General features: G+C 42.5%; 1 protein-coding gene across 1 annotated transcript; it reads left to right on the forward strand.

Moving 5' to 3' along the window:
- The first annotated feature begins 969 nt into the window (after positions 1-969).
- Positions 970-12,503, forward strand: GALR1 (galanin receptor 1). The gene is made up of 3 exons (XM_049830480.1): positions 970-1,671; positions 8,664-8,729; positions 12,186-12,503. The coding sequence occupies exons 1-3, from the start codon at positions 970-972 to the stop codon at positions 12,501-12,503; spliced, it is 1,086 nt and encodes a 361-aa protein (XP_049686437.1).
- Positions 12,504-19,808: the final 7,305 nt, after the last annotated feature.

Raw genomic sequence — 19,808 nt, forward strand, 5'->3', positions numbered from 1 at the left:
TTCGGCCCCGCTAAAACCTGCTTTGAGCGTCAAAAGCGGCCAGGCTTTCTTTTTTCTTTTTTTTTTTTTTTTTTTTTTTTTTTTTTTTTTTTTTTTTTTTGACGAGTAACAGCCTTTTCTGCCACCTTTTGTCCTGTGAGCTGCTGCGTATTACGGGATGATGACTGAAAACCTGTGAACGTGGTGAAAACAGCGAGCGCGGACGGTGTCGAGTCCGGACTAACTCTCGCTGCCGCCTACCTGTTGAGGTGGGTTTTCCCGCAGGCGCTTAATTATTTCTGCCTCTCCGAGAGAGTTCATTTAAGCCGAGCTGGACCTTGGCTTCCAGCCGTGCTGGAAGACGCCACTTCTGAGCTTCCCCTAGGACACAAGGCAAAAAAAAAGCAAAAAGAAGTTTTCTGAGGCGGGGGCTTCCCTCCTCTCCTTCTCCGCGGCCCGCCCGGGAGGCAGCGGCAAGCTAAACCGGGGGGGGGGGGGGGGGAAGAAAAAAAAAAAAAAGAAAAAGGAAAAGGGAAAAAAAAATCCCCTACCCCTCCTTCCCCACGGAGACATCCCCGGGGAGCTCGGTCTCCCGCAGCAGCAGGCGGCCGCCAGCGCGGGGGGGTGCGGAGGCTCCGCCGCTCCGCGGGGCGGCCCCGGCGTGGGGTTGCGCGGCCGCGGGCGGAGCGTCCCCGCCGGCCGGGGAGGGGGGGGCGGCGGGTCCGGCGGCCAAGCCGGGAGGAGAGCTCTGCCTGCCGGGGCTTTGGGGGGGGGGGGGGGGGGGCGGCCGGGGCTGCCGCGTCCCCTCCGCACCCCCTCGGCGCCCGGCAGCGCATCTTGCGCGGAGGCGGCCTCCTGCCTCCCTCCCTCCCTCCCTCCCTCCCCGGCGTGGGGGGCGGCCGCCCCTGGCTCGCCGCGGTTCTCCGTGCCGAGGAGCGGAGGTTTCCGCTTTCCACCCACGGGAGCTTCAGCCTGCGGGGAAGGGGGAGGATGGAGGCGTGGGAGTCGGCGGTGGTACCCCTCAACCGGTCCCGAGCTGGGGTAGAGTCGCCCCGCGGGGAGTTCAACCTCTCCGGGTTGTCGGAGGCGGATGGGAAGCCCCTCTTTGGCATCGGCATCGAGAACTTCGTCACCTTGGTGGTCTTCGGCTTGATCTTCACCCTGGGGGTGCTGGGCAACTCGCTGGTGATCACGGTGCTGGCGAGGAGCAAGCCAGGCAAGCGCCGCAGCACCACCAACATCTTCATCCTCAACCTGAGCATCGCCGACTTGGCCTACCTGCTCTTCTGCATCCCCTTCCAGTCCACGGTCTACGTGCTCCCCACCTGGGTGCTGGGTGCCTTCATCTGCAAGTTCATCCACTACTTCTTCACCGTCTCCATGCTGGTGAGCATCTTCACGCTCTCGGCCATGTCCGTGGACCGCTACGTGGCCATCGTCCACTCCCGACGCTCCTCAGCCTTGCGCGTTTCCCGCAACGCGCTGCTGGGCGTGGGGCTCATCTGGGCGCTCTCCTTCGCCATGGCCTCCCCTGTGGCTCACCACCAGCACCTCTTCCACCGCGCGGCCAGCAACCAGACTTTTTGCTGGGAGCACTGGCCCAACCCGCGCCACAAGAAGGTCTACGTGGTTTGCACGTTCGTCTTCGGATATCTGCTCCCGCTGCTGCTCATCTCCTTCTGCTATGCCAAGGTGGGGCGAAGCGGGCGGCGGGGAAGGGTGTGTAAAAGGGACGGGGGGACGCGATGGTGGTGGGCGTCCGCGAGCTGTGGGGCCGTCTGTGGGCACGTGGAGGGACGTGGCACCGTCAGGAGGACACGGGGCAGGGGTGAGTTTGTGGCCCAAAGGGAGAGGGCAGGCGTTATAGCCGAGGGATGGCTGGGGGGCACGTGTGTGTGTGTGACACAGACAGGTCAGGACAGGGATTGCACGGGGGGGTGGGGTGGGGGGGGTGTCTGGCCGTTACTGGGGTCCCTCTGCCAGATTTCCTTGTTGCAAAGTGCTAAGAAGCCCCAGTGCTCTGCTGCTTTCTCTGCCAACGCAACTGTCCTATTTTCTTGCAGTGCTGTATGAGGAGTTTAACTCAAACAAAGTACAACAAAGCAACAAGTTGCTCAGGCTTCAGGCAAAGAATTGCCGTTCTTTAAAATGCAGTGCACTTAAAATGACACAAACCCGGCCCTTTGGTCTGATGCAGTTAACGTGTTAAGAGCAAAACCAGTGCATCATGCTGCCTGGTCCCTGTGAGCCCTCTCTTGCCCCGTTTATGAGAGATTTACTTCTGACTCCAGCAAGGGCAGGTGGTGCTAGGGAGCAGTGCATGAGGACCCAGGGAGGAAAAAGCAATAAGTAAGGGTGCCTGAGTAAGTGCATTTAAGGATTTTTCTGCTCAGGCAAGCTGTCACATTTTTCTGTGAATATTAATTGCGGCCTTTGGCGTAGGGTCCACTGTTTGCTGCTGGACAGGATCTGGAGCACCGGCTGCTACCTGCTGAGTTAGGCAGAGATCCCCCTGTTTCTGTAGCAGCAACCTTCAGTGGTAGGATTTCTCCTTAGGCAGTAATTAACATTTGAGATGATAGGTCTGCTCTTGCATATAAGGACTGCTTCAAGTGTTGAGAAGTCAGTTCTTTATTTGGCAAGTTCAATAGATGTAATTAAAGTATTTAATTTGAACAAATAATTTTATGTTCTGTTCAGTTTTGTATGCATTTTACAGCAACTTAATTGTGATGTGCACATTAAGGCTAGAATGGCATTCAACTCTGCTAAAACCAACTTACGCAGAACTCGAAGGACAACATTTCTAAATTACTGTTTGTAATGAAACAAGTCTGACCTGGCAAATGGAGAAGAAATACATCTTTTCATACATAAACTGAGTTCTGTTTTCCCTGGGTGAATACACCAGTGTTTCATCTACAGTGGTGAACATGACGGAGCTGTGTGAAACTTGCAGCAGCCATGGATCATCAGAGTTTTAAGAAAATATTACATATTTCAGGGACAATGTTACAGAATGTGTGCAGAGGGAGTTTTTCAGCTATTAAGAATTCTTATATTTTTCAAAGCCAAAGCATCCTCAGTTTCCGTGTAAAGTACCAGCCTTAAAAGTCTAATTATATGAGAGAAGACTGAAAACAAGTCCTTCAAAATTACGACAGTCCTGCATAGTGTAGGGGGGAAAAAGGGGGAAATATGCTTAAACAAAGTATAAGCAAAGTAAATACAATGCACCACGTTGTTACAAAGCACCACTACAGAAGTAGATCTCAATATTAGTATGAACACGTAGTTAAAAAAACAAAAAAGGCACAAAAAAACCCAAACCAACAAAGCAACCCTATGTGAAATACATGTCCAGAACAAGTTCATAAAATCAAGGCTACTCAAAGTTACACCTAACATCTTGTGCTTAAATTATTGCCAGCCTAGGATCTCACCCTTGCTTGGGGATGTGTTTTGAGCCTGTATGTATGGTCCTGCTTGCCATGGTGTCAGGCTGGAAGATCCAATCTGAAGGGAAGAGTTTTAGGAGATACCTAGGAGGTACCTGGTATTCCCATCAGTGTCAATGAAGCCGAAAAATGCCGTGACTTGTACAAGGCCATTGGAGGTATTTGTACCCTGCAGCGTAAAAGCTCATTCCTGCCCTCATTACGAGCCACTGGCAAATCTCCAACTGCAATATTTTGGCACGTGGGGCAGGGTGAGGGAGAAATGAAGGGTGATAGTAGTTGAAAATTGGAGCTGGAGCTTTGGATTTGTCAAAGCCATTGCTACTCTCACAGGTCTCAAGCAAAGTGGTCACTGTGAGCTGTTATCAATGTCACTAAAGTACTATGAAGTACAAGATTTTTGGCTTCCAAATGCACCCAGAGTTAGAGGATTGCTTCTGTGTAATAGCCTCAGAAGTATTACAAAACTAAATGCATTCATTTCTTATGGACTTCACTGCTTTTCATGAACTGCGGATCAGCTAAATAATGCAATCTTCTGATACAGTATATTAAGACAAAGGAGACTCATTTCTCTATTTGAATATATTGCCTTTTCTAGACTCCTTTAAGGCAGTCTGTTTTTTTTTATAAGCAAATTGCAATTGAACTTTCGGTTTTGAACGTCTCATTTTTTAGGCACTCTAATAGGGAGCCGGGTTCTTTCTCTCTCTCACTCTCTTAAATATGTTAGGAGAGATTTGTATTTTCCCCAGTGGCTAGCAATACTGTTACAACTTATGGAAGTGCTGAAATAACGCGAGGTATTTGAAAACAGTGTCCTCCCACAAAATCAGAACTGGAAATCTCATGTGATGTGTTCTCAAGGCAGGGATTTTATGAGATTGTGGTCTGTGTCCTGTGTGAAGAGCTACCCGTTTCCTCTCTCCCACAAATAACTTTTGTTCAGTTTCAACCAAATTTGATAAAGGAGTGAAAATATCAGGCGCAATTACATTTCCCTGGTTTTGTGAAAACAGGAGTCAAGGAAGAACGTGTAGAATCTCCGTCATCCTCTCTCCTTTAAGGAGAGCCAGTCTGCACTCAGCTGTTATACATCAGACAAGCCACAGGGGGAAGAGGCCTTATGTAGCATCTACTCATGGAGGAGACATATCTTTTTGGGAACACACATCTTTTGGGGAACGCACAGTCAAGAAACCACAAATCCATAGGAAACCAGCTTTTGCTGGCTCACAGAACTACTCCTGAAAGGAGCTTACTACTCCAGCCAGAGGGGCGGTGGTTAGATAGTTATTCGTTGAGTTACAGCGCTGCGTACTTGTAGACGGCTTATCGTATTACTTGCCATATTTTTTTAATGCTGACTTTTTGTATGTGTTTTGTAACGCTGCCACAATGTTTGCTCACTAATATGTTCTTAAGGGGCGAAGTGATAAATGATTCCCAGGGAGCTTCTAAAAATTGACATCTGCCAGGGTAGTGCAATGTGACAGCTGATTTTGGGTGCCTCTGCTTTTGAGCACCCAGTTAATGAGGATTCAGTCCTTGCAAGTCAGGCCTTCGATCAAACATTTAGGCTGGACACCTAAAATCATTAGCAAATTTTTCCTTTTATAGATGTTATAATGTTAAAAGCTTTTTTTTAAAAAAAAAAAATTATTTCTTGCCTTAAGAAAGTTTCCATTATTATCTATCCTTCTAAGCATTCTGAATTCATGGAAGTCATGTGTGATTTATAGACTTTGTTAAAAGTAAGCCATAAAAAGTAAGAGCCTCAACATAAAATACAAGCTCATATGGTTCTTGGCTTAAGATATTGTATCTTAAATTTTGCTGACCAGCAAGGGAAAACTTTATTAAACTACACTGAAAAGAAAAAAGAAAGGCTATGACACATTAGCAGCACACTATTAAATGAAAGAGGGTGAAGGATCTGTTATGACAGTAGAAGCAGCAACATTACTTTAAAAAATGGATTGCAGGCAATGGCACTCGAATTTAAATCAGGTTCATACTATAAAATATGGTTCAGAATGTAATGCTCACATTACGACTCTGTTAAACAAGCAGTTCATGCTTATTAGATAATGACCTTGGGCAGGTGTTCCTGCTGCATGATTTTCAATGGCTGATAATGAAGGTGTAGTCGGTGGAAGGGTGATATACAGCCAGACAGGAAATATGCTTTGCAATGGCGTAGACTTTAAACTTTTACACTGTTTGGTAGACTTGGGTGAATAGGCAGAGACAGTTTGAGCTATTTTTTTCCCTCTTGCTTATAGGAAAAACCCCTTTCTCTATTTGGTTATAGTCCCTCAGCCTGGGCTCTCAAACCATCTTGAATGCAGTCCCTGAAACAACTGGGGAAACAAAATAAAACAAAAGAAAAAAAAAGGATAGTCTGTAGGCAAAATCCAGGGCCTCCCAAATGCCACCAGTGGTAGTCGTGGTAGTACAGTCTGGAGCAGACTGGAACTTCTTATACTTCTATGATCCTACAAGTCTCCTTGACACCCTCTTTCACAACAACATAACTTTCTTCCAACAGCACCCCACCCTCATCTCCAGAAAACAGGAAAGCTATTTCTTCCCCGAGAGCCAGATAAGATCTCTGATAGACAGGTACATGAAAGCTGGAGTTAGAAAAGTTTCATGTAAAGAGTTAATTTTTCCACAGAGCTGAATTTTTTAAAAGTGTAAGGCCTTATGAGAACAGGTTGTGACCTATTTTTTAGCAAGGTGGGTATTTCATTCCATGAGTTAAAAATGCACGTGCAAATATATTAGTGGACATTTTGAAAGACTTTCTTTACAGAAATAACCTAAGATAAATTAAGAGGCACATGTAGAATTATTATTCATTCAGGTGAAGCGATAGTGGCTGTTAGAAGAACAATTGATTATTCATTGGCCTAGAGAAGAGATAATTTGAACAGGGCAGTGAGGAGAGGTGTCTTTGATTTGCCTTGTAGTGTTTGCGCATAAACATGGCTCTTAATATCCCTCCACGGTGTTCTGCGTAGCTCTCTGAGTGCTGTTCCACTGCTGTTGATAGGTAATTAAATTCTGCCTATTTCTCTTGCTGCTGGTTTGCATACCATCTGGTACACTACCACGTAGAGCCAGCACATTTTCACTGCAGAGACTTATTTTATGAAGTACGTATATGACCTGAAAGAAGGGAAGTTGAGAAGGATTCATTGGAAAGTTATAATCTAAATCTTCAACAAAACCCTCCATCCCCCCTCACCCTCTCAGCCCCCCTCCCCCCCCCCCCCCCCCAAATATCCAGTTTCACAGTTTTGTCTACTGCATTTTCTTTGGACTGGAGAGAGATACAATGCAAAAATTTGTGCTAAAAATTTCAGACAAAAGAAAAAAATATTTGTAACTTTAAAAGAAGATTTTGCAGTTTGATTTCTGGGAAGAGTTTATCTGACTTTGGTTTGGGGCTGAGGGAAAATCACAGTACAGTACAGTCTCTGCGTAGCAGAGTGATGGGAAGTGAACTTCACTGTATTTCTCCCATGCTCTTTTTTGGTTTTACATTTTTCACCCATGGACTAAGCAAACCACTTGTTTTGTACACAGTGAATAAAGAGCGTGTGAGCCAGAGGGTCATCAAACTGGTCTTCTGCTCCACCTCAGGGGCTCTTCTGTCCATTCCTTCTGGTCTGCTTCTTCCTGGAGAAGAAGAGCTGAAGCCAAAACGGGACCTTCTTAGACAAAACCCGTTTGTTTTTCTCCTGCCTTTGCAGAGCTCAGGTTAACCTTGGTAGCAGCCTGGCTAATCTTTCAGAATAGGGAATGCATGCAGCACTGAGTCTTTCACGCACAAACATGTTGGTGCACAGATAAGCACAAATGAACTACACTTCCAATGTTAAGTGGTTACAAGTAATCTTTGTTTTTATAGTTGGTTGTGGTTCACTGGTAGCTAGGAGCAGATACTTAAAAAGTGGAACCCACTGATGAGCTATGGTTATTCACAAATACCATCTGATTTCTTTTAATTCGTTATGTATGTTTCTAACTTCGCCAAAGTGGGATCAAGTCTATAGGTCGTCTTGTCTGGTGTCTGTTCTGGTAGTGGTTAACCGTGCATCCCAAAGAAAACAGAGAAAACACCCCTAGATTGTATAAGAGAATTCGAATTTATACCCTTTTCCCCCCTCAAGAAGTATCCTTATGAGCCCTAAAATTTAGTATTATATTCCTTAAAAAAAACCCTTTTAATGCTGGATGATCTTACCTATTAAATTGTTCCCAGTTCACCTTAGAGCTCTGTAAAGTGCAACCTAACATTGTCATCATCATAACTGAGCTCTAAATCTGACAATAGCTAAAAAATTCCTCTTACCATATTTTAAGTAACCCCTTGAATTTAATTAAGCACCTCTTTTTTTTTAATTCTGTATGGTTTACAACTTGTTAAACACATTCAGCTGAAGAGCATATTCCCTGCCCTCCATACCTACAAATCATGTTATACAAATATATTAGATTCAGTTAAAAATGACTGCAGATAAAGTAGGGCATGCATCTCTACGCATCCACTATCCAAAATCTTATGTGTAAATCATTATGTTAAAATTTGGACCCTGCTCTTGGATTATGAGCCTTTTTGAGATGTATTTTAAAAAATTACTTATGAAATGTACATGACAAGTGTCATCAAACTGTTGATAAAGGTCATGCCTCATGTGAGATACATTTTAGTATAAATTATTTTTGAAAGCCTAGGCTTCTTTCAAGGATCAAATAGCGCCAGCATCCTGATTATATTAACCAAACATCCATCTGAAGAAAGCAAATTATGCAGGTGACTCAGAAAAGCTCTGACTCAAAACACACACTTTTTATGTTACATGCAGTAAAGGTCATTCTAAATTAACAAGCATTGAGATTTTTATGGAAGAAGAATGATTGCTAATTCTAGGTGCATGATAGGTTTCCATTTGTTGCCTTGTTCATTTCTAATATGTATTTGTTATGTCATACATCTGAAATTTTATGTAAGAATTCAGTTGTGGTCTGCTTCATATTTGTTGATTTACACAGATGCAAAATCCTTTGGATTTTATACCGTGCACTTTTGAAATGTGTAAATTGCATCGGTAATGTTTGTAAGCAACTCATGCAGTACTGGAGAGCATACTCTCAAATATATGGGTTCAAATTTTAGAAAATGGTTAAATACAAGGTGCAAATTAATCTTTTCAGGTTCTTAATCATCTGCATAAGAAGTTGAGAAACATGTCAAAGAAGTCAGAAGCATCCAAGAAAAAGGTAGGTTGCTTTCATTAACCATATGTATTTGTCTATATTTTAGTTTTATGGCTAAGCTAATTCGGTATTATATTGCTTGTTGCCAAAGAAGTAATGGAGAGAAGAAATTGAAATGAAGTATTTAATGATGTATTCAGTGTCTCTCTGAACTTAGCAGGATTGGAATCTTTTCTGATCCAAGTTTTCCACCGCAGTGCATTAAGCCATAACCTGAGATCCCCATATTTTGAACTTCAGAGCATCTGAAATGTAGACATGGAGACATAACCTGTCTCTAATATTAAATGTTTTTTTTTTGCTTCACAGGCATTTTCCCCTAACTTGTAAATCTGTTCTGTTTTTGGTTTTGGTTTTTTTTTAACTAGCTGAATTTTATAATGTTTTATGAAGAATTCCTAGGTTATATGATAAGACTTTAAAGTGAGGTTTATTGTGCTTACTGATAGGAGTCTTAATGATTCTGCAATTCTTCTATTGATTTTCCACAAAAAGTTTTTTTCTCTTATGTTCAAGACTTAAGTTGTATACTGGTTACAAGCAGAATCGTGAAAGATCTTTAAAGCAGAATATAAACTTTGAGATTTAGAACAATATTTCAAAGATGTGTTTATATATTGAATTTTTCAGTTAATATAATATGGTTCTGATTTTTGAGCAGATTTGACCACAGTAATCATTTGACTAACTTCTCAGTTTATGAATGTGGAGTTAGGAAAAACCCTTAGGCTATAGCTCTTCATTTGATCTGATCACTATTACCATATGGGCATGCAGACTGTCTGCAGTGTAAATGAGATATACATGGGCTCAACAGGCAATAAGTTATCTCTTATTTATGCATTCTCTATTTTTTTGAAAAAGATCCTGGTCAATAGGTTTTAATTCCTCAAATTAAAAGCATTATGGCTCTGATTCCATAAAATACTTAACATATATACTTTTGCACTTAATGTCATCAAGGCTAAAGGTGTATTTTTCAAAGGCATTCTCTACTCTCATCTAAATTATTCTCAAATTGAAATATCTGTGGATTTCCTCTAAATATTAACACTTAAAAATTGCAACTAAAAACCAGATCTGGCTAGGAACTGGCTTTCATAGCTTCAGGGAAAAGCATTACAGACAGGCCTAAGACTGCTTGGATGTATCAGGGTTCAGTAACCAAAGGAGGGGGAGGAAGCAGCACAAAACTTTTTTTTTTTTTGCCTTAGAAAATACGTTTCTGGAACTAAGGACTAATTCATGTTTTTCGAAGCAACTCTGTTTTCACTAGTGTGCTGTCTCTCTGTGGTTACTGTATCTTTCCTTTTTTCCTTCTACTGTTTTGTTAAGAATGCATTTCAGGCTTAATTATACATTTCTAGCTTTATTCAAACCTTTGCGAAAATTTCAGTAGTAGAATCTTAGAATTAATTTGCTATACGTGTGGAAAAAAGTTAATGAGAAATATGATTGTGCCTAAATGTTATTTTTCATGCTTTTTGGTCACAAAGCATCAATATTAACATCATGTATTTCAGGTGGGTTTTATTTGCTAATGAGAAACCCTAAGCAAGCTCCCATTAGGTAAACAAGAGCTGCCCTTTAGTGTTACCTTGGTTGCAAGGCGTAGTGGTGATTTTGGAAAGGTAAGCTCTGAAGTTAGGCTTGGGAGGAATAATGGGATAAACGAGTTTTTGTGAGGTTTCCTAATGCAAAATTACTATTCTGCAGATATGAAATACCTGAAGTAAAATAGTTACAAGACACACGTGGTCAACTTCTGCTTTCAGGTGCATGTGTACTGAAAGTCCACTGAAAGTCAGTGATTTTCCTGGTGTTTTTTTTTTTTAGAATTTGAACAAACTGAAGTAATATACCTCTTTTGAAGTAATTGTGCATGTGGTATCCAGACAATCTGTTTTCAGTTGGAATGTTAACACCCTGAAGGAATCAGAGAATGAACTGCTCTTAATTTGTACTTCCTTGTTGGTACATATTTTCCTGATGAGACCTGAAAGAGAAAATATTTGTGTGGCTATTTGTTAGTGGCAAAAACTCCACGGGGCTAAATAGAGGAAAGGCTTGTGAAAACAGATCAATCCTTGACACTAAACAAATTATATGTACTACAGATATAATGTCCTTTGGTTTCTGTTGTGAGATTTTTCTAACCAACAACAGTATCTGTCATAAGTTATTTTGGCCTGTTGCCACAGAAATCAAACTTTTTTTTCTGTAAGTTTCTATAAGTTAAATCACATTGTGATTAGGTAGGTCAGTCCAAATTATTACTGAGCATTAATCAATTCAAGAAGTATAGACCAAGTTCAATAAGCTAGCAAAAAGTCTAGATATTCTCTGTGCTGCAGTATTTATCACTCTGTGGCCACTGGATTAGTTTTGCCTGTGAAGAAGAGCCTAAGTTATCTGAAAAAATTATGTTGTGAAGTGTTAATATAGTAATTATAATGGTCCATAACATAATAGGCTTTGGAATTAATATTAGGCTTTTATTGGGAGAATGATTTAGTTGAAAGAGGTAGTTGTTAGAGGAGTAGGTATTAGTTGAGCAACTGCGAAGCACTAACTGCTGTTTCTGAAGTGGAAGCTAAAGAAAACATTGACAGACACACTCCCCTGTGCCCTGGCAGAATACCTTCAGCGCCTGAAAGGTCTGTACTGACGGATACTGTGGCTGTCTGGATGGATCTAATCAACTTGATGGCCCTTCCTCTCATAAATAACAGAAGTGGAGTCAGGAGACAGCGCTGAGGATATTTTGTGTTCCGTTTTTCTGAATTCAGTATTTGGTGGTGAGCTTTGATTTCCAGGTTGGTTTTGACAATGCGCAATCACCGGAAATTTCAAGCTCCTTACTTTTCTCTTTTTTTCCCTAGTTGTACCCCAGAATGTTGTTGTATGACTCTCCCTGTGGGAATTCTACGTTAAAGGAGAGACTTTCAAAAAAGCCCCTGCTCCTTTTGTAGACACTGGAGCAAAGTTTTTGTCTGACTGCTCGAAGCTTTTCCTCTAGCTGCCTTCCTGTATAATAGATCTTTCTTGAAATTTTGTCAGCAATCCATAAAATACAGATCATTAGACCTGGATGAGATTTCCCAAAGACCCGTGTTATCATTATTTTACATCAAGCTTATGTCCACCTCAGAAAAGGCTAGGCTTTTGTGTAGGGAATCCGGAACATCATTTTTACCTTCGAGGAGAGTCATACATTTGCCTTTTACTATGGTATTTTCCAGGTTAAGGTTCTCCTTGCAGTAATTCACTATGCAAAATAAAGCCCATATAGGTAATAGAGTAAAATCAGTAATAAATATTCCAAAGTGTGATCTCTCTCAGTATACCTTACACACACACCACCTCCCCCCCCCCCCCCCAATAATGGTTTTGAAGCAGGTTTAAAGCTGATTCTTCAAGTGCTCACCAGACATCTGTGTTTTCCTTTCCCTGTCTCAGACAGCCCAGACCGTGTTGGTGGTGGTAGTGGTTTTTGGCATCTCCTGGCTGCCGCATCACGTGATTCATCTCTGGGCTGAATTTGGAGTTTTCCCACTGACTCAAGCCTCCTTTCTCTTCAGAGTAACTGCACACTGCCTGGCTTACAGCAATTCCTCTGTGAACCCGATTATATACGCGTTTCTCTCTGAAAATTTTAGGAAAGCCTACAAGCAAGTCTTCAAATGCCAGATAGGTAACGAGTCACCTCTGAATGATGCTAAGGAAAATAAAAGTCGGATAGATACACCGCCATCTACCAACTGTACACATGTGTGAACTTTTCAAAGTCCTGTATGTCGGCTCTTCATTTGTGTGAACTGAACTGCACACCTAGAAAACAAAGCACAATGAGCTTTATCCTGGGTTTATTTTGATAAAGCTAATTGGTATTTAATGTACTGAAGTTGCATTTGTAGCAAAAGTTTGTGAAACTTTATGAAAGAAAACTGGCCTGATCCTTTGGATCTTAGATAGCTTTGTCAAATTAAGCTCTTGGACCTTTAAAAGATGATTGAGAAAAAAAATGTTGGAGGTGATATGTCTGTATTCCTACTCGCTAAGCATACGGTTTGTAAATGTTCAAATATACAAGAAGTGAATGTTGATATGGACAAATAACTTTTTGACATCTTACTCTATCGAAGTGAAGAGATGGCTAAATTTTCTGTCTTACAGAAAATAAATAGCATACTACTATGATTTCAGAGAGGAAAACTTTTGTTCTCTCTTCAGATTGTTTTGACAATGTCTTTTCTCTTTTTAAAGTAAAGATGGGCTCTGATTTGGAGTTGAAATAACCCTTGTACAACTTGAGGCGATTGCTTTAGAGAGGAAATGCTAATTTTACCTGTTTAGCTGTCTTTTTAGTGTGACATACTGAGTAATGATGGATGTTTTTCCACTTCATATGCTTGCCTTACTGTATACACAGAACTTTTATCTACGCTTTTGTCTATAAGGTTTTGTTTATGGCCTGTATGTAGTCGTACCAAAATGAGGATTTGTGTCTATGAGGGAAGCTTTTCTTCATGTGTTGCATGTGCATGTGTGTGTATGTTTTGTTAACTTTATAGACTTTGAGAAGGAGATACAGTTTTAAATGTGCAATATATACATATGTTTTAAAATATTATGTTCCATAAAGTAACTCTGGGCAATGCTTAAGTGTTTAAAAATAGCATTCCCTTAAAAGTTGTAAGAAGGGCTTGGTACCATGTAGCTCGAAATTGGAAACATTCAGAAGGACGCATTTAAATCAATACAAAGTATATAAATTAAATGGTCCAATTCTTCAAATTCTTAAATAAGATAATTAGTTCCAGCAATTTTATAAAAGTACTTAATATGTCTGTAAGTGGTAAACCACTAAAGAAATAGCGGAAGGGCACTCAGTCCTTTGAGAACATTATTGTTAGCTGGTGCAAGATATGCTTTTACCTTTTTTATTAATGACCCATAGAGTCATAGAGTAAATTAAGTAGAAGGAACCTCCGGACATCCTCTCAAGGCAGGGCTACCCTCAGAGTTTGATCGCTTCCTTGTCTAGGCAAGTTTTGAAGATTTCTAAGGATGGCGATTCAACAGTTTTCAGGCAGCAACCTGTGCCAGTGCCTGATCACCCTCACTAAAATATTTTTTCTATTTTTTTCTTATCCCCAGCTGGGATTTCCCTTGATGTAGCTCGTGACCGTTGCCTTCTGTCGTTTTGCTGTGTACTTAAGTCTTCCCTCTAACACGTAATTTAAGATGGCAATTAAATGTCCCCCTAACCTTCTCTTCTGAAACACTGCATCACTCCCAGCCTCTCCTCATCTGTTGTGCTCCAGCTCTCTGGCCGGATTAGCAGCCTTCCACTGGCCTTTCTCCAGCGTATCCATCCCATTCATGAACCAGCGTGTTCAAAACTGAACAGTGTGTTCCAGATGTGGCCTCACGAGCACCGAGTAGACTAATCGCTTCCCTTGACCCGTTGGCTGATTCTTGCTGATAACAGCCCAGTATTACAGTAATTTATTGCTGCAAGGGTACACTGCTGACTCATATTTAATTTCTGCTTTACAAGTGCTCTCGTGTCCTTTTCTGCAGAGTTGCACTGAGTCCCAGTCCAAGTTTCAGGACTTTGCTTTTGGCTTTGTTGAACTTCATGCATTTGATAGCTGTTACTTCCATTCTTCTGGCTTACCAAGGGCCTTCTGAAAGGTAACCCTGCTCTCCAGCATACCCACCACTTCCCTGGGTTTGGTATCATGTGCAAACTTGCTGAGAGAGTCCCGCACCCTTATATAGGTCTTTGAAGATGTTAAATAGTGTTGGCCAGATGCTCTGTCAGATTCCTCCTTCTCCACAAACTTGCTTTAAAGAAAAAAGTTCAGAGTGGTGGAACATCAACTATGGAGGGTTAGCTCACATGAAAATGTTTGCCTTTATGTGTCAGTATTGTCTGCTTGGAATCGGTAAAATAATATTGAAGACATGCTATTGTATGCATGGTGTTTGTGCCCATTCTTTCATAAGAGATAGTTTGGTGATATTGCTAGGAACACAAAAATATATGAAAAAACCCCTCAATTGGAGAAGAAGGGTTTATCTGTGCAGGAAACCATTTTCTGGGTTAGGATTGAAGCTAGGAAACACAGCCTAGAACAATAAGTTCCTTTGAGTTTTCAGATCCTCATTGACCACTCAGATTAATAAAGCACTGTCAGACTTCAGCTGAATTTATAACATATTAGGAGATTCTACAACCTTGAAAATTCTATTTTTTCCTTTTAAAAAATTGCTTGTGATTTTATTACTTTGAATAAAAAACTACAATGTCAATATATAATTGTATAAAGTTAACATGCTGAGTTTATTGTTTCATCTGGAAAAGGCTTTTTTTTCTTAATTGTACATAATTTTAAACTTGCTTGAGAGCAATGGAACTATAACCGTCTGAAATTTTAAAGGGGGGGCGGGGACGGGACTGCAGTAACAACTAGTAAGAAAGGCCACACCTGGTTCCTGGTGAGATCAGTAAAATTTTCACCTCACTATTCAGAGAAACCTTAAGAAGCAGCTGACGCTCCAAGGCTCAGTTTCCTGCCTAAAACATGCTTTTGTTGATCATTGTCTCTAGCGTGACTTTGACATACTCAGCTGTGACATGGAGGTTGTGAACGTAAAAGTAATGTTAATGTAAACTATGTCTAAACCTTGAGCAGCTGTACAGTTGGGCAGGAACTTGTCATGCCACAAAAATGGCTCATTTGGGCAAAAAATTGGGGAATGGGTGCTAATGTTCCCTTACAACTGAATGTCTGCTTTCAAATTCTGAGCTTGTTGGCAGACATTATTGTTTCTGGTGGAGGGCAAAGCAAAAGTTTCACCTCACTTACTTGTCTAATATGCTTTTTTACATCTTTTTAATCAGAAAGGTTAATTTCAGTGTATACAAAGTAAAGAAAAAAAAAATATTTCTCTGGCTAGGGCTAAATTTTCCACTCATAGAAAGATAAATAATCCCACTGAAGTCCACCCTGTTGTGTGAATTTGAAAATATTGTTCTGTACAAAACAAAATAGGCAGCAGGAATGATTACTCAAATTCTTCTTGAACTAAAGTAAGATATGTGTGTGTAATTAAGCAAATATTTAAGAGAATTTTAAGTTTCTTTTAAATTATATTTCTTATAAATTGAGAGAATTGGAGAACCCCAACAGAAACTGCTACTCACATAGGTTTTTTTAAACTCCCTAAAATTTTATTGTACGTATACTGCCAAAATGCTTCCTCTTTGTGCTGCTTCACAAGTGTCTCCCAAAGTTTAAAACATACAATGCACTTTCAACATTGATGATAGAATTAGTGTATCCCATCAGATCAAGTAGTAGTTGTTCAGTCCATCTTAAAATTGTGTCTTAGTGGAGAAATGTAGAAGTCTTGTCTTTTCATAGTTTTCTCTACAGAGTGGATGAAAGACCCGTGGAGAGGTAGGATCTCCGCAGCACTTCATGCTAACGTGAGAGGGTCTCCTTTCTTGCAGGCTCTGGAAAGAATCATAGCATCATAGAATGGTTTGGGTGGAAGGGACCTTAAAGATCATCTAGTTCCAACCTCCCTGCCATGGAGGGAGCTCCAAGCCCAGCTTGGTTGCTCCAAGCCCCATCCAACCTGGCCTTGAACACTCCCAGGGATGGGGCATCCACAGCCTCGCTGGGCAACCTGTTCCAGTGCCTCACCGCCCTCACAGTGAAGAACTTCTTCCTTACATCCAATCTAAATCTACCCTCTTTCAGTTTAAAGCCATCACCCCTTGTCCTATCACTACATGCCCTTGTAAGAAGTCCCTCTCCTGCTTTCCTGTAGGTCCCCTTTAGGTACTGGAAGGCTGCTATAAGGTCTCCCCAGAGCCTTCTCTTCTCCAGGCTGAACAACCCCAACTCTCTCAGCTTGTCCTCATAGGAGTGGTGCTCCAGCCCTCTGACCATCTTCGTGGCCCTCCTCTGGACTCTCTCCAACAGGTCCGTGTCCTTCTTCTGTTGGGGGCCCCAGAGCTAAATGCAGTACTGCAGGTGGGGTCTCCTGAGAGCAGAGTAGAGGGGGTGAATCCCCTCCCTCGACCTGCTGGTCACGCTTCTTTTGATGCAGCCCAGGATACGGTTGGCTTTCTGGGCTGCAAACATACATTGTCAGGTCATGTTGAGCTTCTTGTCAACCAACACCCCCAAGTCCTTCTCTTCAGGGCTGCTCTCAATCCACTCATTGCCCAGTCTGTATTTGTGCTTGGGATTGCTCTGACCCATGTGCAGGACCTTGCACTTGGCCTTGTTGAAGTTCATGAGTTGTGCACAGGCCCACCTCTCAAGCCTGTCAGGGTCCCTCTGGATGGCATCCCTGCCCTCCAGCATGTTGACCGCACCACACAGCTTGGTGTTGTCGGCAAACTTGCTGAGGGTGCGCTCAATCCCACTGTCAGTGTTGTTGACAAAGATGCTAATCAGCTCCGGTCCCAATACTGACCCCTGAGGAGCGCCACTCATCACTGCTCTCTACTTGGACATTGAACCGTTGACTGCAATTCTTTGAGTGTGACCATCCAACCAATTCCTTATCTACAGAGCGGTCCATCTGCCAAATGCATGTCTCTCCAATTCAGAGACAAGGATGTCATGCGAGATAGTGTCAAACATTTTGCACAAGTCCAGGTAGGTGATGTCCGTTGCTCTTCCCTTATTCACCAACACTGTAACCCTGTCATAAAAGGCCACCAGACTTGTCGGGCTCAATTTGCCCTTAATGAAGCCATGTTGGCTGTTTCCAACCACCACCTTATTTTCCATTTGCCTTAGCATAGTTTCCAGGAGGGTTCACTCCATGATCTTCCTGGGCACAGAGGTGAGACTGACTGACCTGTAGCTCCTTGGGTCCTCCTTTTTTCCCTTTTTAAATCTGGGGGTTATGTTTCCCCTTTTCCAGTCAGTGGGAACTTCCCTGGACTGCCACGACTTCTCAAATATGATGGATAGTGGCTTAGCCACTTCATCTGCCAGTTCCTTCAGGACCCACGGATGCATCTCATCAGGTCCCATGGACTTGTGCACCTTCAGGTTCCTTAGATGGTCTCAAACCTGATCTTCTCCTTCAGTGGGTGGTTCTTCATTCTCCCAGTCCTTGCCTTTGCCTTCTGTGACTTGGGCGGTGTGGCTGGAACACTTGCTGGTGAAGACTGAGGCAAAAGTTGTTGAGTACCTCAGTCTTCTGCAGGTTTCGGGTAACCAGGTCTCCTGTTTCCTTCCAGAGAGGGCCCACATTTTTGCTGGTCTTCCTTTTATCACTGATGTACCTATAGAAGCATTTCTAGTTGCCTTTGACGTCCCCGGCAGGGCTTTGGCTCTCCTAACTGATCCCTGGCTGCTCAGACAGTTTCCCTGTATTCCTCCCAGGCTACCTGTCCTTGCTTCCACCCTCCGTAGGCTCCCTTTCAGTGTTTGAGTTTGTCCAGGAGCTCCTTGTTCATCCACGCAGATCTCCTGGTGGTTTTGCCTGGCTTCCTCTTTGCTGGGGTGCATCGCTCCTGAGCTTGGAGGAGGTGACCCTTGAACATTAACCGGCTTTCTTGGGCCCTTCTTCCCTCCAGGGCTGTATCCCATGGTACTCTACCAAGCAGATCCCTGAAGAGGCCAAAGTCTGCTCTCCCGAAGTCCAGGGTAGCGAGCTTGCTGTACACCTTCCTCCCTGCCTTAAGGATCTTGAACTCCGCCATTTCATGGTCACTGCAGCCAAGGCTGCCCTTGAGCTTCACATTCCCCACCAGCCCCTCCTTGTTGGTGAGAACAAGGTCCAGCATAGGACCTCTCCTCGTTGGCTCCTCCATCACTTGGAGAAGGAAGTTATCCTCAACACATTCCAGGAACCTCCTGGGTTGCTTATGCCCTGCCGTGTTGTCCCTCCAAGAGATACTGGGGTGGTTGAAGTCCCCCATGAAGACCAGGACTTGTGAAGCTGAGGCTGCTCCTATCTGTCTATTGAGGGCTTCATCCACTCGGTCTTCCTGGTCGAGTGGCTTGTAGCAGACCCCCACTATAATGTCACCTGTCCCTGCCCTCCCTTTGGTCCTGACCCATAAGCTCTCAGTCAGCTCCTCATCCATCCCCAGGCGGAGGTCCATGCATTCCAGGTGGGCATTGACATAGAGGGTGACACCCCCTCCTCGTCTCCTCTGCCTGTCCTTCCTAAAGAGCCTCTATCCTTCCATTCCAACACTCCGGTCACAGCAGCCATCCCACCACGTCTCCATGGTGAAGGGGCTCAGGTCTGCCAATCTTCTGATGTTGTACTAGGACATTGCAGCAGGTTTCTAGCCAATTTTGCATTTTATATGTTAGATTTTCTGGGTTTTACCACTTTTGCCTTAAAAAGATGGAGAAATCTCATTAAAACACTGCCTCAGTGGAACTTTGAAATTGTAAAGACTAATGTTTAAAGAGATCAAGAAATGATTCCACCGGGTTTCTTTGTGCAATGTTGACGCTGCCTGCTTGTGGGTAGGTGTTTGAGGTATGATACAAAAGATTACAGCAGTACCCTTCTTCAACTAATATAGCCTAAAATACATTTCCAAGATATGTGTTGACCCAGATGCACACTCTGCACTGCTATACATAAATAGATTTAGGATCCATAGCCAAAATAAAAAAAAAAAAAAAAAAGTAATCACACTTAACCAACATACTGTTCATCATGTGCAAGCGCCCTGAAAAATGGGGCTTGCTCACCTATATGTTCGGCTGTGCTAACTTCACAGGTAATTGTATCACCCACTTAACTAATTCAGAAGAAGGTAATAATTTTAGTTGAAAGTGAAGCTAATATTTAATGGCCGCTTCTAAGTCAGTCATCAAACTAGAGTTTTCAGTCAGAAGTATGTTATACAATAATGTAAACATTTAGAATTGCCTAAAATTTCTATCTTGTATCAAAAAATGTAGAATTTCCTAATATTTTTCATATGTCTAAGGTAGGTAACAAAATCATATGCTATAATAGATTACAAAGATATGACGAAACTGGCTGAAATAATTATATGTAAAAAATGATTGT

The sequence above is a fragment of the Accipiter gentilis genome, chromosome 27 (genome assembly GCF_929443795.1).
Source record: "Accipiter gentilis chromosome 27, bAccGen1.1, whole genome shotgun sequence".
In the NCBI taxonomy this organism is placed as follows: Eukaryota; Metazoa; Chordata; class Aves; order Accipitriformes; family Accipitridae; genus Astur; species Astur gentilis.